We start from the raw sequence: 22,722 nt of genomic DNA, 5'->3' as shown, positions 1-22,722 counted from the left end.
GGGTGTTTGATTGGTTGGGGGGATTGGGATAACGGTGGATTTCGGCGAGCTGGGTGTTTGGTAATTTTCCTCTTTTGTTCTAAGTTTGGGGTATTTGCTTGAGTACAGGGTTTTGTAGGCTGAGCAGCCTTTGTAGTTGGCAGGATGATCACCTTGACAGTGGATGCACTTCGCTGGGGTTTCCGGTGATTTCCTGCATTGGTCGGTGGGGTGAGTACCTGCACATTTGACGCAGCGGAAGGTGTGGTTGCAGTATTTCTGTGTGTGCCCATATCTTTGGCACCTTTTGCATTGGACTATCTCCTTTTTGGTTTGCGGTGGTTCGAATTTAACGATGGCGTTCATTAGGCGACTGATACTGTAGATTTCCTTGTTGTTTGGTTTCTGTTTTAAATCAATGAAAAATAGGGATAGCGGGTCTTTTGTAACTCTGTGCCTTATATTGCTGACATTGGTGACTTCGTGGCCGAGTTTCGATAGTTCTATTTTTAGTTCGTCGATGTCTGCGGAGTGGTGGATGTTTCGTAGCACCACCCGAAAAGGTCTTTCTTCTTTGAGTTGGTAGGTGTGGAAGTTGGCGTTCAGGGCCCTGAGTGTTTTGGTGAGCTTCCTGTAAGCTTCTGGATTTGTCGGCAGGATTTTTACTTGATTGTTGGCTATCTTCAGGTTATAGTCCTCCTTGGAGATATCTCTCTCTAAGGACTTGGTCATTGTCTGGATGTCGATGACATCATTAACAAATATTGGTGGGGGAGGAGGGCTTCTCTGTGCTTGTTGGTTTGGTGGCGGGCCTGCGATTTCCATGGCGTCGTTTGTGGATTCAAGTATTGTGAACCTATTGTGGGTGTTGAAGTGTGTTGTTTGCTGTTGGTTTGAGTTTGTATTTGGTGGTTCAATTTTACGTTTTTTCGCTTTATTGGCATCGTTGGCGCGTGGAGATCTGCTGCACTTCTGCCACGGGGGGAGTAGTGCGGGGTAGTTGTAAGTTTGCGTGGGCGAGCCTGGTGGTGAAAGCTGGGCCATCATCGAGCTAGCTATTTCAATATAAATAACTAGTCGTGAGGCTATGAGTCAAGGTTCGGGTAGGGGTTAGCTGCGTAGGCTTTTCTTCTCTCTGGCGGATAGGAAACACTTGGAAGGATAGGAGCACGTTGTGTTCACGTTCGACGGTTGGGTGACACGTGTTGCTTTCGAACTTCACTGGGCACTAGAGACACGTCTGTACGCTTCGGCACTCAACAGCGAACTGCAGAATTTAAAGAATCGAAGACTTCGCTTTGATAAATTTTTAATTAAAGAAACGTATAGTCGAGTGCAGGCGATTATTGCTGATAACTGTAACATTTATTTTAGTAACGAAATTGACAGGAGATTTGGCATAGATAATACAGGAAAAGTATTTTAAGCTTTCCATATACGAGGGAGAAAAAGTTTAATTATTTATATCGTAAAGTGGCGTCAGGGAAAACCGGTGTCTTATTTCATGAATCTGAGTCTTCTATCGAGTAAACGTTCCTCTTTAATAAAATCTATAACGTGTTAGAACGATACAACAATTTTAGTTATTCCGTAGAGTATTACGACAACAGTCTTAGACCATTTGCATGATGATCAGGATCGCATGGTCAAACAGACAAGTAAGTGTCACAGTGTAAAAGAAAAATAGTATCGGTGCATGACGTAGGGATGATGTACGGTGGTAAAGCGAAAGCTGAAGGACATTCGAATAAAAAGAAATAATAAAAAGAAAATTAGTTATCGGTTATACAATGTGAACAAAATTACGTACGTGTTTAGAGCAACGACGTTGCCTACTACAGTTGTACGGTAACGAGCCTTTAGAATTTAAAGCCTGGATATTACTCTCGCGATGCTCGTCGATTATACGATGGACATTTTTCTAATAGTTTACAGTAAAAATATTCCTACGTCCAATAGATTGAATTTCAAGTTGAAAAATAATATTAGAAAAGACTGAAAACTTCACGATTCCTAGGATTACGTGTAACATTGCGTCTGCGGAGCTAGAAAATTGATCCACCGATTGGTCTCAAAGGAAAGTTATTTATAAGTCAAAGAGTATCGTATTGCATCGTTCTTTCTTTATTCGAAGCACTCGGGAACGTTCGCTGTAAACATTTCCATTGTATCGCGATCAACGAAGAATGATTCGTTTCGTAACTATAATCGCATTTTCATCCATAATGGACAAGACGAAACAAAGCGAAAGGAAAGTTGTACGTTCTCAATTACTCCTATACGGAACAAAGATCAGAAGTTATAAGTTATAGTCATAAGGGGCGACTTAATTGAAAATTACCAAGACACTTGACATCACGCGTTGCTCGAGAGCGAAGTTAGGCGGATGTTTATATCTTCTGGGAGTCCCAGAGCAGCAGTTAAAGGTTAATATCGAGAGCGCAGCGATGGTAAACGTTATAATAATACAAAGTTCCGATATTCTCTAACTCTAACCATTCTACAAATTTCATTTTTAAACGGTATCGTGATCTGGTCCTGGTTTAACCAATTGGCTGTTTTCCACGAGTATACTCGTCACGAAGAAATGGCAGTATTTTACGTTACGACGAGCCCCGTCAGTACTAAATTGAAAAATAAAACAGTCGTTTCGTAACAACTTAATTCTATATTATAACAGCCACCCGTACTCCGTGTTCGACGAGTATACTCGCCATCGCTTACTGTTCGCGACACACTTTTAGGTACACGCTTTTCAAAGAGGTCGCAACCGCTAACTGCTAAACTTTTTTATTCTGACATTGAAATTTAACAAGAATAAATCAATATCAGCGGCAATTTCAGTTCTATCCTTGGCACGTAAATACAATATAATTTACCTTTAACGAAAATGAATGCAATTATTCGTAATTATTCGCGATACTATTTACTTATATATTTTCCTATGTTGTCTTACGTATCTGTTATTTGTAATAGATGAGATCGAACGAGAAATATTAGAGGATCAGCAGCAGGGTTAATTTATCAGTGTAAAAATATGCGCAAACTTCAACAATTATGTGCTCTTAAGAATTACGAAGAAAGCGGAGATATACCTAACGAAAAATCTGAGTTTCCCTGTAAACAATGTCGCCTAGGACCCAAGTTGGTAGGAGGTTTCTTCCTCCTCTCTTCCTTCCTAACATTGGTCCCAACCAATCGACATCGCGGATTGTTGCCCTCACTTTACTAACTAAAAATGTAAGCAACGAATCCGCGTTCTTCGTTCAAAGGGCACACCCATACCAAGCTTTCCTCCGTATTCACATCAGAATAAGCTTCAGAGTTTTCCATCGTCTCTCACGGTGACTAGAGTTCCTGCATTCCCTATAACTCTCACCGTTTCTATATCTCTCAGAATTTCCTACCACAGTCAAAGATCTAACTTCTAACATTAAGTCTCATACCGTGTTACTTTCATATCTATATTATTGCAGCGTGATAAGTTATTAAGTGTTTATATCTATTCAATCGTGTATACTAAGTGTTGGAAATATATATTTTAACTCTGTGAGCCACAGTGTTATCATACCTGAATCACCCCTATTATCTTAATCGAAATACGGGGATCGAACTATTCGTGGTGTCGATCATTCTAATCGTAACGGGAATTTACGACTCCCGTTGACGCGTATTCTAACGACCGCGTCTCCCCGCGATAGCTCGAAAAAACAGTTTCTTTTTAAAAAATCTACACATTCTTTTCTCTGTTCGAATAGAATAGAATAGAATTCCGATAAATAAGAATTTGGTATGAAACTAACAACGTTCCAGTCGTACAGAAAGAAAATACAATTTAATTAAAAACGTGGGAGGTGGTGTAAGAATCGGCGATAGAATTCATCAAGAGTACGTGACGTTGGAAAAGCTACAGTCACAGATGTTAGAAAATGGAAACGTGATATTGAGAATTATGTAAAGCACGTGGATTGCTCGAATGATGGGGTAACTGTGGGGAAACCTTAAATACACTGATGTAATGGGATGGTTTCGTTGTGATAAAGACGATAATAACGACGATTTTATACAAATGGAAACAGCCAGCTAAAACGATAATGGAGAGGCACTTTCCCATGCCGAAGCACCCACGCCACTCGAAAAAGGGGCTTCGATCGTATAAAATTCACCGCGCAAAAGCTCCCAGGTACAGAGAAAATGTAATTTTACGCAGTTATTTCTACCGAAAGAATCATGTGACGTGGTGCTTAAAAAGATATGGAATGTATAAATATTCAAAAAATCAATTTTATAAAATTAAATCTATCGATCCATTAATAGGATTAAAAGAAAGGAATACATCCGAAATGTACACAAAATTGAAGGAAAGGAAGATTTGTATAAAAATTGTAATAATACGATGCAGCAATTTCACGATACCATTTAATTAAAGTGGGTGTATATTTTTTTGAGAGCATCCTCTGTATATCAGAAATATATTACGAAATAGAAATATGTTATTACTGGTTTTCCGATGAGAATCCGAAGTGTATCAAAAATTTAATCGGCGTAGATATTTATCGACGCAACAGTTGCAATTTCACAGATACAAATATCTTGCGAGTTCTCTCATCGTCGTAATTTGTATCTCCTTTATATACATCGTCTGTCTGAATATTCTTTCTAATATTCTAATTAGACTGTAGATTTTGATGCAAATTCATATTTTTGAGGATATGATTGAAAAGAAAAAAAAAAAAAGAGAAGTAAAGAGTATTTTGTATATTTTATATTTTCTTTCGTATCACGTGCATTTTGTACAATTTTATTGAAATTGGATTACAAGAGCCAAGCAAATCGAACATCAAACGGACTACGCGTCGTGTGTTACTTTATAGGAAAATCACGACAATGTCTGTAACATTCGTAGTATTTTACGATCCTATCTACGATAGCAATTAAAAGTTCATCAAACAGATGATTACATCACGTACGAGCCATTTGAAAGTCAAATTGTTCCATTTTCCGAAAATTTATTCTTTCTAACTCTTTAAGAGTATTACATCGTGGCTTATTAACATACTAAATAATAATTGACTGTTCGAATAGTTTGATGATTTTTGGAAAGTACGTGTCCCTGATAAATATAACTTCTATGCACACTTCCAAATCCGTTTGAAATTTCATCGATACGATCAAGTTAGGCGTGTCTCGCTACAGTGCTGCAATGATCATTTCGAAATGCTTCGTATATTATATACGCAAAAAGTTTCCAGCAACGTTGAAACAGCTTCGCGAGTCACGTGTAATTTATTTATAAAAGATTTTTGCAACTGTCGAGACATCTTGGTATCTGTTAATAATCGTTGAGATATCATTGCAATAAAGTAAGTGCACTATATCATACTTTTATAGACAGCATTCTTTTTTACGGATGGAAAGCCGTCTGATGGAAATTTGTCTGAAATGTCCGTCGTAAAATTGCATTTTCGCGGGCAACAGAAAACAATGGAATTTTGTACAAAAGCGCAATACTTTAATTAGCGCAAAATTCCATTTTCCCCGCTGGGAAATTGAATTTTCTATTAAAGCGTGATACGTTTAATCAGCGGTGGCGTAAATTCAACAAACTAACAACTAACAACTGAAATATTGACTTGTCACAATTTTGTGACACCGTATATGTCGTTGATACGTTCCAGTCTGGTCGTATTTACAATTTCAGAAATTTTGCAACTATTTTTTCATTTTATCCGTAACGAGAATAGCGAAGATAAGACAGGCAAACGTGGTAAAACGTTGATAATTCGGTTACAGGGAAATCGAATAAATTTGAAGTTGAAGAAAGTAAGAGAAAGTCGAAACGAAGCAAACGCGATTCCTTAAGCCACGATGTTCAGGGATTTTATAATCTTTCCGGTGACGTCTTCGACGTGGAATACCCAGAAGCTGAGAAATTGATTCTGTACGATGAAAAAGACGATGTCTCCACAGAATACAACGATACAATAGTGGAAGAATTATCGATCCACGTAAATCCTGTTGAGAAATGCTCAGTTGGTATGACCGCCAGTTACTAAAAGGTTACTAGGGTTATGTTGGTACGACTCCTAACGACGCTCTTTTGTCATAGGAGTCGACCACGCCTTAATTGCTAAGACGCATTGGGAGAGTTTAGACGTTTACTGTGTGATTTGGTGTTTTGTATAAGAGAGAAAATAAAAGGTGTGATAACCAATCCGAGTGGATCCGAGATTGATTATCAACCCCAACCTATATAAAATAACAAATCCCGAGGAAATTGGATACTTCTCTGGTCCTAAATGGCAAAGGAACAGATTATCAAGTAAGTCAAATATTTTCCCAAATGCCATTCTTGTACAATCGTTGCTTTTCTACTTACCACGTACAATATAGCGGTTAATAAATTAACGAATCATCGAATATTACTGAAAGAAAGAAATTGTACTGATATTCCAATCTATCGTGTACAAAAGTAATAATAACAGCATGTAATATAAGAATAGCTTATCTTCAGCCTTAAACGGAACTCGGTTTACAAGTATTCTCCCTATTGCGTTCCACTCTCGCTTGATCTTCTACACGTTCATCTATATTTCGCTGTTTTTAATTTATTTTATTATTCCCTGTCTATTACACATATGTATATTGTCCATTGCACGAATCTTTATCTATCTTGCCTAATTTAATGTAAAAAAATAGAAAAATAGACAAATTTGCTGGAGGAATACGTTTACCAAAATTTGTCAAGAATTTTAAAGAAATTTGCAGGATGAAATTCACGGTGATACCGAATTGATATTTTTGAAATTATACTTTTGAAATAATTATTTATATCATAATTATTATTCCACGAATACTTGCTCGTAGATATTAATTTATGCTTTTAATAATCATGCGTTTAAGCTATCAAGTCGAGTCGAGTAGACTTTCTAATTTCGTGGAAGATAAGTCGATTTCTAAGATAAGTCATTTCATAGAGAAAAGACCAGCTGCTAAGGATTCGCCGCCACGATGGCTAGAGCTTGGAATAGCTGCTGATTAATCCGTGGTAGATTTTCATGGAATTCGAGTACAGCAATATATCTTGGCTCTTTTAAACATCGTAAGTAATACCAAACGAAATTCTTTTATTATACTTAGATATAGAATACCTCCTCCTACATATGTACGCAAGCAACCGGGAAACATAGGGCAGAGTTATGCGTATCTCTGTATTTTCAAGGTACGCTACTTGCTTTCAAACATCTCGATCGTATATTCGGATGGAAGCTCTGTATTTTCTGTTTACACTGTTCAAAGCTTACACGTATCTTTTAAAAAGTTCAGCGAATAATTTATCCGTAATGGAATTTTGTAATAGATTAATTTCAGCCATTCGGTAATTGGTTTTCCAATGCTGTTGAGATTAATAACGTACATTTCCTAAGATAAATATAACGAATAAAATTAATTTTTTAGGAAAATTATATAAGATACGATGTATTTACGAGAGTTTTGAATAATAATTTATTTGTAAGGCTGTAATACTGTTTTAACGCCTGTTACATTTTCGTACGTATTTTAATCCTAGGTCAGTGCAATTTACATGGACCCATCGCTCGAATCCAACATGATTCAAGTGATCGTACGAATGATTTTATACGTGGAAAAACGAGACGTTATGGTAAGCGATTTCCATTAAATTAAATCATTTAACTAAAGTAGTAACTATCTGAGATACGCATATGCGAGTGTCAATTATTTTATTTTCTACTTATCTGTACAGTGTATGGTATATAAATTATATAGGTCAAAATATCTGCGCATGACGTTTTAGATCGATAAAATGCAACGAGTTCCATTTTGTTAAATTGGACAACCGTGAACGATCCCTTGGAAACAAATTTCCAAACAAACAATTTTCACGGATCATTGACAAACCTCGCATTTATCGTGTATCCGAAATATCTGTATAATCGACTATTAAACCTTTTTCATCTCTTAGGAATCTTAATTTAATGTTATAGACCTATGATAATATCATTGATATACGACACTTGCGATTCCTTTTACTTTTCTTTTTCTGCTATTCTTCTCTGCTGTCGAATCAACATTTCAACATTTTTCAGGAAGATTAAAATACTAATAGCGTTACAAGTTACATTTGATTACAATCAACAACACGATTACTTGCACATATATTTATTATCATTGACGAATATTTATATATAGTATATAATGCATGATGTAATAATAAATATAATATATTCGTAATATTAGCTAGCTTTTATTAAGAAAATATTAAACGTTGTCGTAGGTCCGCCGTGGCGATGCCAGACGATCTCTCGAGAACGTGAACAAATGGAACAGAAAGATGCTGTCCTCGAAGGGCGTAAATCACGATGTTGCTGTATGGTTGACGCGGTTAGATATAGGAGGTCCTTCCGGTTACGCACCTGTGTCAGGAGTATGCGATCCCGCGAGATCGTGCGCGTTAAATCGAGACGAAGGCTTGACCAGCGCCTTTATCATCGCTCACGAAGTAGCACACATGTGAGTGTCCCACATGTTGAGATATCGTTGGCAAACTGAAATATTTATAACTGGCCTGGGTATTTACGCAGAGACCGTGTGTTATTTATTTATGCAAACACGTACTTGTACGAGAATAATTTGAAAAATGAAATCTCCATAGGAGAACTTATTATCTTTACCGAATATCACAACGAGTACTGTACTTTGAATCTGCCATAGATTTTTGCGTATTATGTGCGTTCTTGCATTCCTCCTTTCACCTACGATGGCTCTTAAACAAGAAACGATATCGTAACGAACAATACAACTTAGCTGAGCGTCCACTTTGGTTCCACTAGTGTTGTCCCATACGACTTTGTGTTTGACCTCGCTATTAGGGGACTTTTTACCCAACGTTTCCTTCACCGCCTTCACTACCTTCGATTTATCGAACTTGAGACTCAAACTGGCCGTTACTAAATCTTCCGGCTTCTTCGACATCGGTTGGTGTCTCTTCGTGAACCAATTCGACGGTGCCATAAAGGTCGAAATAGCGGCTTTCGAGGATCCGCTAAGCTTACTTTTAGCTCCGTGCAATGTCGACACGTCGAAGCTATTGGAACGGAAGCTCTTCGATCGTCTTCCTTTCTGTTCGGTCGTTTTTCCGGGCCAGTTTGATTTGCTATCGTCCCGGGAACTCGGCGCTTCCTCGCCGCATCGGTTGATTTCCGTCGCGGAAGACGCTAACGAGCTTAGGATCGATATCAGATCCGTATTAGAGCAGACAATGCCCGCAGCACCGGAAACGGATGCACTCGCGGCTCTTGGCAGTTCCGAGACGCGCTTTCGGAGAGAAGATGTCGGCGAAACCGACGGAGTAGGCATTTCAGAGAATCGTTGTTTCGGCTGTTGAGTGTAACGTTGAGCGGAACTGTTACCCTCCAGCGGCTGTATTTCGTACACTTGCTCCGTCGACGTCCTGTACATCCTTAAGCGCACCTGGCAAACGGATTGCTTTTATTCGAAAGACAGTTTCTTTTTTATCATAATTCGTGCGTTATGATACATGTTTCGATGATTGAGCCGTTAAGCGTGACAAAGCGATGGAATTGTTTTGCCCAGAAATTCTTCAACACGTTGAGTGTTTAGGTGTTTAGGTACGCAAATAGACTAGAATATTTTGCAAGAATAAAATGTCTTGGTATGGTACGCTTTAATCTATCTATCCAAGTCAAAATAAGTATAAAAATCGCGTGGCAATCAACATATTTAAAAAAAAAAAAAAAAAAAAAGAAAATGAAAAGGAGAAACTGATGCTTCTGATTGTTTAGTGCATTTTCATAAAATCTTCCAAATGTTTAATTCTCATAGAATAAAAGGGAGAGCATACGTTTGAATCTCAGCAGATTTTATTAATTCTTTGAAACCATAAATATAATATGAGTATTACATCAACTTTAGTTCATACATGTAACAACATATTATTCTGCACGTAACAGTTACATTTAATGAAACATTTATTTATCCAGTAAATCCATATTCTCTATTAAACGTTCGTTTATTAATAAAACTGCCATAATCGTCCATGCATTGTTCGCTTCCTTAATTATTTTTCAAAGTATAACGATAATCAATGATGCAACAGAAATATCACGTAACATCCCAACAATCTTACATGAGATTTTAGCTGCTTTTACTATACAAATTAAGTCATTATTAAAATAAGTCATTATAATAATATATATATGTCGGAGATGAAAGAACACCGGAACCTTCCCTTTGGAACTTTGGGAAGACCCCTAGTATTGAAATTTAGATTTCACCATAGCCGTATTAAGAAACTGTTGTCATTCGATCCGACTGTATTTATTTGAGATTTATGATAGTGAGCTCGGGCTCGAGGCGACAATCAGTCGCCGAACGTAGCCGCAGTCAAAGGGATGAACGTTTTGTCTAACAAAGGCATGAAGTAATTCTATAGCTCTTCTTAAAAGAAATACTTGGGACAGGGCACGACGGTAAACGTTTCAATGGTTTCTGCCCCGTGGCTCGCCACACGCAGACTTTGTCCTTCGGGTAAGATGATTGCCAGATTCCAACGCATCTTCACAGTATATGTTTAGCTGGGCGAGGACCGGCTACGAATATTAAGTTTCAATTATACAAAGTCTTTCAAGCAGACAAATAGCCTGTGCCCCAACTACGGGAAGATAAGAGAAATCTATCCTTCCACGAACGACGCTTCCCGCTAGCAACTTTTCCCAAGGACAGCTAATATCTTTCTCTAACCACCAACATGGAAATTGACCAATTAACAGCAACTTCAATTTCCCTCACCCTTCGAACGAAGACTTTTCTCCGCGAATCCGATGATCTCTTGGCACTCTCATGATCGTGCCCTTAGGCACACCCATCATAGATTTCTTCGACAGCGTCACCGCGACGGAGAGCCACTCTCTCTAGTGCCATCTCATCGGCAATCGACCTGTCTTTCGTATACGTAATAATTGCCCCTTGCTCTAACATACAGTGTAACTTAAACGCTAACGAAGGGTAAAGTTCGTCATCCCGTTGACCGCGGATTCGTTATTGAGCCTAGGATCATTGTCATTTGCTTCTCGAGTATCTAATTATCGCGATTACTTGTCCAATTCCATCATAGTCATATTTGCACTAGTAAATATCTCCTCTATTGCATAACGATCACGTCTAGCGCCAATAGGGATTCGTTTCACGCCCTTGAACCTAACTCTAATCTTAACGCCAACCCGACATATATATATATATACATACATATATATATTTTATACATACATACATATATCAATTTTTATACACACAATTATACATATTCATTTTCATTTAATATTTTCATTTAATAATTTAATAAACCTTCGTCCCGCAAAGGCAAATAAATTCACGCATAACATTTCTCTTCAGCGGCATTGTTCTAGGATTGTATTTGTTGAAAGAAGGATAGCATTAAGCGCTGGAATAAAGAATGACGAATCGTTATTCTTTAACCATCATACTTAGACACATATTTATTGAGCTACTTGTATTTTAATCGACGTCTAATATCCTCCATCTGTAGATGTAAATATTACTGCCGTTGTTAATGTTATTTAAGTTTTACTACTGGAAAGGACATTTAAGTTTGAAGGCAGGCAAGTCTACTGTTCTTAAAGCTGACATTTAGACATCTAAGATTTTTTGTGTCTTTATTGACAAAAATATATTTGACTTTGCATATCTAAAATAAAGAATTTGCGTTATCTAAAATAAATAGATCATCTTTCTTTAGAAAATTCAATCTGGTGAAATTAGAATATGAGATAAAAGAAATACTATGCATACTTATTGTTCTTCTTAAAAATTAAAGGAATACTCATAATCCTAAAACATCCTTTCTATGTTGTACTAGATATATATACAATTAAAATGTGTAATAATGTGAATGATAAACTAGTTCGAATAATTATTTTGCTTAAACGTAAGTTAATTGAAATCAGATGAATGTTATACACGCATTATACCGTGCATTATGAACTATTGATTGATTGATGCTCATATTTAATTATTAACGAGAAAATTAGAAAAATCAGATTGAATTTAATCTGTCCTTCTTATATTTATTAAGATGAGTTCTGGGGCTTGAAACACTCGAGATTAGAAATTTTGATTAATGTTTCACATTATGACTGGACGCTTGTTGTAATATCTTTTGTACGAGATACACTATACATACACAAGATCAAAATGGAATTTCGAAACGGTCGTATCGTTCAACAAAAATCTCTTTTATCTTTGATCCTCTTCGTAAAAATGCAATTCTTCTTTACAGAACATCATATAACATTTATTGTACGATATATTGTTCAATTATATTTCGAAATTTTCAGCTTCGAATCTTTGTTTAATTATACTGTAGAATTAAATATCATGCGTTATTTAAATATAGAGATAGACTAAACTTTTGTTCACATTTATTAAAGCTGTATCAACTGAGATGCTTAAATTTGCAAAATTTCATGGACTTTTATATTTAATTTTTCATCATGAATCCCGCTTTGCGATACAATACATATTAGATTTATAATATCTTAAATTTACAGTACCAATGCTGATTTTATCTGAAACTATTTGTTTGCAAATGATATCTTTCTTCGTTGGAATTACCCTTCACTTATAAATTAATAATTATTAACATTGAACAGTATTGTTAAACTTCAATAAAAATAGGATCGATAACTAAATGTTAGTTAAAGAAACTTCCTATTACAGGTATAACAAATCATATTGAATTTTGTTTAGAAAACAATAATAAAAATAGGTGTCTTTTTGTGAAAATAATTTACAGCATATCACTCGACTTATTCATATAAGAGATATTAGTTTGTTTAAATACCCTGTTGCACCCTTTTATTCATTTTCAACCCAATTTTTTCACAACATTGAAAAATATTTTAAGCCTGAAGAAAAACATGAAAAACTTCTTATTAGCATGATTTCATGCTAAACATCCTCTTAAGATATTATAAATCTTTCTTGTTTACTAAAACCAGAGCCTAACTGAAATATACGAGTATCGCAACAGGATTAATCGTAATACATGATTAAATACAAGCAATATGTAAGCTATATTTTTACTTTTTACTTCAGAAATAAATATTTCACCAGCATCGTCTTTAGCTTAAGGAAAATAAACTTGTGAAATTTAATTTAAAGCTTCGTAAAACATGGAAATGTTGCAGGATAACAAATCAGAAAAGATATATTAAATAAATCACAGTTCAGGTATCTATAACATGTGATTCTCTTAACAAATCTGTTTCATTCATCAAGCAACTGCAAAATTTCCGTAAAATCAGAAGCGGTTTCACAAATTATAGGCATTCGTAAACATGATAGATAAGAGTTAGTATCGCGGCGTTTTAGAGTATCTATGAGCGTAATATGGAAAGTAAAAAGATGTATAATAAAAATAGTTCACTTTCCAAGCTATCACTAACATTGTAACGAATTATTATACATATAACGGCTCACGAAAGTACTCGGACGCTTACAGAAACTTTCCATGAATATTTTGTTGAAGCTTTTCATGAATTTCAAGATGCATTAGGCTGTCTCAAAAGTTTCTTTCGTTTTGTTCTATTACTACAAAATAGATCATACACAAATCGATAAAATAATATAAAACAAAAAGTGTCGTGCATCTATTATTTCCTTATGAAACGAAAGAAACTTTTGAAACAAATGTAAATAGGAATTATAAGATGCTTATTGATTACCATCGGTATTTGGACAGTTAATTATGTATTGTATAAATAAGTCACAATATTTTTAGTAGGAGCATTTTTACCCCTAATCAATCACATGTTTAAAAATACTCTTTACATTGTACATTAGTTTTTTGCTATGTGTACGTCTGCAATAAGCATCTTCTAGCTTCCATATATATATTTCCAAATTAGTCTCAATTTTTACCGGTGTAATCATGATAGACACGTCTCGTTACATTGAAGTGAAGTGAAGAAAAACACTTTTTATTCAAATACGTATACACATAATATTCATAAATTTATAAGAACAATTTTGTCCGTAGGTATTTGGTAGCGCAATTGAGAAGATGTTTTTTTTTTATTTATTAGAATATTTACAATCAATTCTCGTTGAGAATTTTCAGTAACTTAGTTTAGCGTGATACAATGACATGGATTATAATAGTTTTATATTGTTGGTTCTAGTAGATACTAAGGATTTAATCTAGAGGGTATTTTCTTTTTAGTCTGCGGATCTGGTCCGTCGTGTCCAGTAGTTGGGTGACTAGTGGGTTGTGGTGGTTGTTGACTCTTGTGTTATATCTGCTTCTGAACTTGTGTATTTCATCTTTGACTGTAGATATTTTGAGGTCGCGGTGGATTGTTTCGTTGGTAACATACCAGGGTGCATTTAATAGGGATCTTAGCGTTTTCGATTGGAAGCGTTGGAGTATTTCAATGTTGGAATTACTTGCTATTCCCCATAGTTGGATTCCGTAGGTCCAGACAGGTTTTATTACGGCCTTGTAGAGGGTTATTTTGTTCTGTATGTTTAGTTTGGAGCGTCGGCCCGTGAGCCAATAGAATTTTCTTAATTTTTCCTTTAGTTGCTTTGTTTTTTCCGAGATATGTTTTTTCCAAGTTAGCCTGCTGTCCAGGGTCATGCCCAGGTATCTTACGGAGTCCTTGCTTGGGATTATTGCGTTGTTAATGGTGACCTGGGGGCAGGTTTGTTTTCGGAGAGTGAAGGTTACATGGGAGGATTTTTTTCGTTTATTTTAAAACCCCACTTTTGGAATCACTTTTCCATGGAGTCCAGACTTTGCTGGAGAGTGGATGAGGCAATTGCCGGGTCTACGTGGGTAGCTAATAGTGCTGTGTCGTCGGCAATGTTGCTATTGTTACCTCGTTTGATATAGGTAAGTCGGCAGTGTAGATGGAGAACAGTAGGGGTCCGAGGACACTACCTTGGGGTATGCCGGATTCTATTGGGAATGTTGCGGAAGAGGCGCCTAGGCATTTAACTATGAATTGTCAGTTGGTTAGGTAGGATTTTAAGATGGAGTAGCATGGATGGGGTAGGATCTTTTTGATCTTGTAGAGTAGCCCTTCATACCATACTTTGTCGAATGCCTGTTGGATGTCTAGGAATACCGCTGAACAGTATTTTTTCTTTTCAAGGGTTTGGCTGATCATGTGGATTATGCAGTGGATTTGCTCTACTGTTGAGTGTTGTTTTCGGAAGCCGATTTGGTGGTCTGGGAGTGTTTTCAATTCTTCTAGGAGTGGGAGGAGACGATTCCTGAGCATTCTCTCGAATAGTTTAGACAGGGTAGGTAAAAGACTGATTGGGCGATAGGAGGTGGTTTCATATTTTGGTTTACCGGGTTTAGGGATGAGGGTGATTAGTGAGATTTTCCAAGCCTTGGAAAAGTGTTGAAGGCGGAGGATAGCGTTAAAGATTGATGCGACGAGTGCAATCCCTTTTATGGGAAGTTCCTTGATTGCTTTATTTCCTATTAGGTCGTGACCTGCTGCTTTCTTGGGGTTTAGCCGACTGATTGCTTGTATAATCTCTGCAGAAGTGATGGGCTCAATAGGAGGGGACATTTGGAAGGGAGTGTGCAGGTATTCGGTAACGTCTGCAGCAGCTACGGAGGAATGGAGTTTGAATACTTCAGACAAGTGTTTGGCAAATAGGTTGGCTTTTTCTATAAGGCTACGCGCCCATCCGCCTTGCGGGCGGCGGATTGGAGGTATTATTTGTGGGGGGCGCGTGAGTTTCCTGGAGGCCTTCCATAGTGAGTAGTTGGAGTCGGCTGTGGGGGACAAGCTGGCGAGATATTTGTGAAAACAGTCATTATTGTAGTTTTTTATGGTTTTGGATAGTTTTCTAGTTGCGTTGTTTAGTTTGCGTTTGTACTCCGGTGTTCTATGGGTCTGCCATACTCTTCTTAGTCTATGTTTTTCTGCTATTTTTTTTAATATGTACTGGGGGTATTCGTGATTGCTGATGGACGTTTTTGCCGGTGTGGAGACGCGAATAGCGTTTATTATGCTCGCATTTAGGTATTCCGTGGCTGCTTCGATTTCTTCATCGGTTTTTAGTGAGGTTGAGGCTGAAGTTGTGTGTGTGAAGATTTCTCTAAAGAGCTGCCAGTTGGTGTGTTGGTTATGAATGGAGCCATTAGGTGTATTCTCGATGATTGTTGAAATGACTGTTACTATCACGGGGGTATGGTCGGAGGAGAGATCAGCCGAGGAATTGATTTGGACGTGTCTTGACGAGATATTTATAGTTATGAGGAAATCAAGGAGATCGGGTATTTTGTTTGTGTCGGTGGGCCAGTGTGTGGGTTCGTATGTGGTAAGGTAGTTGAGGTTGTTGGTTATTATGCTGTTGAGGAGGTTTTTGCCTCTTACTGTAACCAATCTGCTGCCCCATTGGGTGTGTATGGCGTTGTAGTCTCCTCCGGCTATGAATCTATTGCCCAGGGTGTCCAGGAAGTTGTCGAAGTCTTCTTTGGCGATGGAGTGTCTGGGAGGGCAGTATACAGCTGAAGTGATGATTGTACCATGACAGTCTTCTATTGCTACGTTTGTTGCTTGGAGGTAGTCTTTCTGGAATGGTGGAAGTTCGTAGTGCTTGATGTTTGATTTGATTATGATTCCGGTGCCGCCGTGGGCCTTTCCGCTGGGGTGTTGTGTGTGGTAGAAGTTGTAGCCGTGTATTTTGAGGTAGTTTTTGTCGGTAAAGTGGGTTTCGGATATAAGCATCACATCGATTTGCTGTTGTTTTAAGAATAGTTCTAGTTCAAATTTGTGCTGAGCTAGACCGTTGGCGTTCCACAGAGCTATTCGCATTGGTTTTATTTTGCTTCTGTGCGTATGAATTTGTCCATGAAGAGTGTGAGTAGTGACAGCAAGTTGTTAATTTGCTCAGTTTGCTTCTCGATAAGTTTTTCGAGTCTGGTAAAGTTGTCTGTGTTTTGTGGGGTGGGAATTCTATTTTCTGTGTGTACACTGTGTGTTTTCGAGTTGTTTACGTTTCCTTGCGTTGCCTGCGCATAGGATACTGTTGGTGTGGTGAGTTTTTGGGGTTTAGGTTCTTGTATGGTTATGTCCTTGGGTCTCAGTTTTGGATACTTTATATTATGTAGTGTTTTATAGGCTGAGCATCCTTTGTAGTTCGCAGGATGCTCTCCTTGACAGTGGATACACTTGGCGGGGGTTTCCGGGGATTTAGTGCATTGGTCAGTGGGGTCATTACCTGCACATTTTACGCACCGGAAGTTATGATTGCAGTATTTCTGCGTGTGGCCGTACCTTTGGCACCTTTTGCATTGTATTATTTCTTTCTTTACAAGAGGTGGCTCAAACTTAACTATGGAGTTCATCAGCCGATTGATGTTGTAGATTTCTTTGTTGTTTGTTTTTTGTTTTAAGTCTATAAAAAATAAGGATAGTGTAAATTAAAAATAAGGATAGGAAAATAATAAACATGACTAATCTGAATAGTTTAATTGTCATCTTTATCCAAGACTCTCATAGTCAATCGAGCCATTCAGAAATCACATTGACCAACTCCAAAATTGAAAAGTAGAGAAAAGTAATTACAAGTATCGCAAGTGGTGAGACAATATGCGATAAAAGTGAAAAGATGAGCTTGGCGTTAAGCTCTAAGGAACTAGAGGTTTTGTGAGAATCAATCGTGTACTTGGACGATGAAATTGCGAAATTATGAGATTGTCCAAAGATGAAGTTGGTCAATTTGACTTTCGCCAGGCTCGATCGTCACTACGACAGTTCTCGCGTATCGAAACTATCTTGATGTTTGTGTGGACAGATGAGACGAATGAGCGATCGTGGCGGAGAAGGATCAGGACCATCGCTGAGGGAAGCTACTTTCCTGTCCACCCTCTCTCAAACATCGGCTCCTCAGTTAGGTGGCCGAAGACATTCAGTCGTTACGATTGAAAGAGTGTCACCGACTTTGTTTGGCCGTAATCGTCGCGAATCAATCGCCGGTTTTCCTCTTGGAGACGTGACCAGAATATTGCCGAGTCGTCGAGATCCAGAGTCTCTAGAATGTCCGCACCACCGAGCGGTAGAGGAAGCACGCACAATCTTCAGTTGGACATTATGGACGACATCGCAGACCTAAAAGCGAGGAAGGTAAGGATCTTTCGTTTATTTTAGCCGTTCTATCTCCGCTAGTTTGCAGACTAAGAAAAACCGAGTTTAAAGTTGACGAACTTCTATACGATCGTGCGAAGTTAAGATTTGAAAGAACCAAATATTCGTTGCTTTACAAATATACGTCCGTACAATCCGATTTGATTGATTTTAGATCTTGCATCAAATAGATCTCTATATAAACAGATAATTTCTGATTCTAAACATTTGTATCGCTTCTTCTTCCGCTTTGAAATCCTCTACAAACGCCTTTTATAGTCGTTCAACTTTTCAGCTCACAGAAAAGAACATTACGCGTATTCCTAGCAATCGCCGAAAGACTCGAACGTGTGCTTCGATAAAGCTCGCTTAACTTTCATCGACACATCGATAACTTTGCGTTCTAAGATGTTATTACGCCCTAGAATCCCTAACATAATTTTAGAACCAGAATTTCTGTGCAAAACAATTCCATCGCTTTGTCACGCTTAACGGCTCAATCATCGAAACATGTATCATAACGCACGAATTATGATAAAAAAGAAACTGTCTTTCGAATAAAAGCAATCCGTTTGCCAGGTGCGCTTAAGGATGTACAGGACGTCGACGGAGCAAGTGTACGAAATACAGCCGCTGGAGGGTAACAGTTCCGCTCAACGTCACACTCAACAGCCGAAACAACGATTCTCTGAAATGCCTACTCCGTCGGTTTCGCCGACATCTTCTCTCCGAAAGCGCGTCTCGGAACTGCCAAGAGCCGCGAGTGCATCCGTTTCCGGCGCTGCGGGCATTGTCTGCTCTAATACGGATCTGATATCGATCCTAAGCTCGTTAGCGTGTTCCGCGACGGAAATCAACCGATGCGGCGAGGAAGCGCCGAGTTCGCGGGACGATAGCAAATCAAACTGGCCCGGAAAAACGACCGAACAGAAAGGAAGTCGATCGAAGAGCTTCCGTTCCAACAGCTTCGACGTGTCGACATTGCACGGAGCTAAAAGTAAGCTTAGCGGATCCTCGAAAGCCGCTATTTCGACCTTTATGACACCGTCGAATTGGTTCACGAAGAGACACCAACCGATGTCGAAGAAGCCGGAAGATTTGGTAACGGCCAGTTTAAGTCTCAAGTTCGATAAATCGAAGGTAGTGAAGGCGGTGAAGGAAACGTTGGGTAAAAAGTCCCCTAATAGCGAGGTCAAACACAAAGTCGTATGGGACAACACTAGTGGAACCAAAGTGGACGCTCAGGTAAGTTGTATTTCTCGTTACGATATCGTTTCTTGTTTAAGAGCCATCGTAGGTGAAAGGAGGAATGAAAAAGAAAATCGTAAATCGTAAAATTTCTTCCAGAGAATGCACTTTATCGTAAAAATTAATAAAGTCAACAACAACATGAAATTAAATAATTGTTGTTTGATATTCTGTATTATCGATATAGGTGAAACGCGGAGAAGATAATTTGCAATCATTGCGGACAATATCGCAGTGACATTATTATCAATCGGTAATATTAAAGATAAAATTCATATGGGATGAAAACAGAGCGTCAAAAGTGGTTATTTTTCGATCTTCTTGCGAAGGGAAAATTCCTGCAAAATGTTTAAGAACGGCTCTCAACAAGGAATAAAAAATGTTATTACAGTTCCATTTTCGTGTTCGTTTTTTTTCTACATGATCCATGTGAAATAATTCTTCAGATGCTCTGCTGGTAAATGAATCGACGTTTGTAATAGAGGAAATATGAAGTACAGCGAGATCGTTGTTGACTATTGTTCTACACCGATATCGACAAAATAATTCATCGACAACTCTATTGATAAATCAATTGTAGTTTGAAATCAGACGAATCTGAAGTAACATCAGTTTGTTGCTACGAGAACAATAGCCACTAACGATCTCGCAGTAATTCGGATTCGTTCGATTTTAAACTTCAATTGTTTTATCGACAGAATCTCTGAATAATTATTTTGCTGGTAAATCCTGCTGGTATATCGATTAGAGTTTGGAATCGAGCAAATACGAAGTACAAGATGGCTATTGTTCTCACGTAGCAACAGTCTGATAGTATTTCAGATTCGCTTGATTTCAAACTTAGTTCCCTTGGTTTAATTACTGATTTATCAGCTGGATCAAAATTTAAAGAAAATGAAGATCAAGTGTAGCGCGTAAGTTTGATCTCTGCTTAATTTTTTCATCTCTACACTCATCTTATCTTCCTCGCTTTTAGGTCTGCGATGTCGTCCATAATGTCCAACCGAAGATTGTGCGTACTTCCTCTACCGCTCGGTGGTGCGGACATTCTAGACTCTGGGTCTCGACGATTCGGCAATATTCTGGTCACGCCTCCAAGAGGAAAACCGGCGATTGATTCGCGACGATTACGGCCAAACAAAGTCGGTGACACTCTTTCAATCGTAACGACCGAATGTCTTCGGCCACCTAGCTGAGGAGCCGATGTTTGAGAGAGGGTGGACAGGAAAGTAGCTTCCCTCGGCGATGGTCCTTGTATTTTCGAGCTATCGCGGGGAGAAGCGGTCGTTAGAATACGCGTCAACGGGAGTCGTAAATTCCCGTTTAGGCGCTCTAGGCCCTTGAGAGTTATAGGAACTGTCGGAGTTCTGGATAATGTGAGAGCCTTAGGAGACTCTAGGCCGTGTAGGCACCTTGAGAAATGATGAAGGAACTCTGAAAGATATAGGAACGGTGAGAGCTATAGGGATTATGGGAACTCTAGACACCGTGAGAGACGATGAAACTCTTAGAGAGGTAGGAACGGTGAGAGTTGTAGGAAATGCAGGAACTCTAGGCACCGTGAGAGACGATCAAACTCTGGAGAGGTAGGAACGGTGAGAGTTATAGGAAATGCAGGAACTCTAGACACCGTGAGAGACGATCAAACTCTAAAGTTTTATTCTAATGTGAATGCGGAGGAAAGCTCGGTATGGGTGTGCCCTTTGACCGAAGAACGCGGATTCGTTGCTTACATTTTCAGTTAGGCAAGTGAGGGCAATGATCCGCGATGCTGATTGGTTATGACCAATGTTGGGAAGGAAGATAGGAGGAAAAAGCCTCCTACTAACTTGGGTCCTAGGCGACATTGTTTATGGGGAGACTCGGATTTTCCGTTAGGGAGATCTCCGCCTTTTTCGTTAGGCCACTATCTGCTTTCTCCGCAATTCTTAAGAGCACGTAATAAACCCAAGGACCCTTCTAAAGAACCAGCTGAAAACACTTCTGGAATTAGAAAGTCTTTTCTGGCAGACAGATTGACTCAAACCATGTGTGCGAACAATGCAGTTAGGATTTCAATTTATGGTGGGTCCTTAGGCCTATGGAAGGTTCGAAGGACGGCACGTAGACCGTTGGCTGTCACGCCGCGCAGGATGGACTGCGGATGTGTTGCGCGGCGTAACAGTCCTGATTCTTCTCCGCCACGATCGCTCATTCGTCTCACCTGTCGACACAAACATCAAGATAGTTTCGATACGCGAGAACTGTCGTAGTGACGATCGAGCCTGGCGAAAGTCAAATTGACCAACTTCATCTTTGGACAATCTCATAATTTCGCAATTTCATCGTCCAAGTACACGATTGATTCTCACAAAACCTCTAGTTCCTTAGAGCTTAACGCCACGCTCATCTTTTCATTTTTATCGCATATTGTCTCACCACTTGCGATACTTGTAATTACTTTTCTCTACTTTTCAATTTTGGAGTTGGTCAATGTGATTTCCGAATGGCTCGATTGACAATGCGAGTCTTGGATAAAGATGACAATTAAACTATTCAGATTAGTCATGTTGCTTCGTCAAACGATTTGAATTCAAGCAATTCGAAACCATTTTGTCAATGTGAACCTATTATTTTACCAATGTGAATCTGTAATTTTGCTTGAAATATCTTTCCAAGTTTTTATGATGATTCAGATTGGTCAAGTTACCTGAATCAAGCAACTATTTTCAAGTTACTTGAAACTATTTTGTTAACGTGTACAGTTGCTTGAATCAAGCAACTATTTTCAAGTAAGTTAAAATCATTTTGCCAATGTGAACCTGTAATTTTGTCTGAAATATCCTTCCAAGTTTTTATGATGATTCAGATTGGTCAAGTTACCTCAATCAAGCAACTATTTTCAAGTAACTTGAAACTACTTTATTAATGTGTGCAGTTGAGTGAAGCAAGTATTTTCAAATAACTCGAAGCTATTTTGTTAACGCGTACAGTTGCTTGAATCAAGCAACTATTTTCAAGTAAGTTGGAACTATTTTGTTAACGCGTACAGTTGCTTGAATCAAGCAACTATTTTCAAGTAACTCGAAACTATTTTGTCAGTGTGAAACTATATAGACACTAGTTAATTCCCATACACATGTATAATGTATAATGTATAATAAACAGAGCTATTTTTTCAGATCAGAAGGTACGATCAATCTTTTTCTTTAAATATATTATGCTGAAAAGATATAGAATGGATTCGGAAATACAAATAATTCCCTTTATTTAGCACACAACTGTTATACATATATCTTATACTCTT

General features: G+C 38.2%; 2 protein-coding genes across 16 annotated transcripts in view; one reads left to right on the top strand and one right to left on the bottom strand.

Moving 5' to 3' along the window:
* Positions 1–22,722, bottom strand: part of LOC126926795 (uncharacterized) — a 336,576-nt gene that overhangs the window by 161,072 nt on the left and 152,782 nt on the right. For all 4 annotated transcript variants that reach the window (XR_007714869.1, XR_007714870.1, XR_007714868.1 and 1 more), the window contains exon 3: positions 11,218–11,461. The gene's annotated coding sequence lies outside the window, so the exon portion shown is untranslated. The remainder of the gene's footprint in view (positions 1–11,217; positions 11,462–22,722) is intronic.
* The window catches only part of LOC126926784 (uncharacterized), a 289,468-nt gene that overhangs the window by 241,577 nt on the left and 25,169 nt on the right, over positions 1–22,722 (top strand). For 4 of the 12 annotated variants that reach the window (XM_050743131.1, XM_050743128.1, XM_050743130.1 and 1 more), the window contains 3 exons: positions 17,860–18,188; positions 18,768–19,433; positions 20,413–20,732. The exons of 1 other annotated variant lie outside the window; for it this stretch is intronic. In XM_050743131.1, the coding sequence (XP_050599088.1) occupies positions 18,102–18,188; positions 18,768–19,433; positions 20,413–20,553 (894 nt within the window). In that variant the 5' untranslated portion in view covers positions 17,860–18,101 and the 3' untranslated portion in view covers positions 20,554–20,732. Of the gene's footprint in view, positions 1–6,122; positions 6,302–6,956; positions 7,082–8,275; positions 8,512–17,859; positions 18,189–18,767; positions 19,434–20,412; positions 20,733–22,722 lie in introns of those variants that run through there. 7 more of the 12 variants (XM_050743126.1, XM_050743127.1, XM_050743124.1 and 4 more) reach the window with 7 other exon arrangements.

The sequence above is a fragment of the Bombus affinis genome, unplaced genomic scaffold (genome assembly GCF_024516045.1).
Source record: "Bombus affinis isolate iyBomAffi1 unplaced genomic scaffold, iyBomAffi1.2 ctg00000059.1, whole genome shotgun sequence".
Lineage (NCBI taxonomy): Eukaryota > Metazoa > Arthropoda > Insecta > Hymenoptera > Apidae > Bombus > Bombus affinis.
Note: the sequence above shows the minus strand (reverse complement) of the source record. Positions and strands in the feature narration are given on the sequence as shown.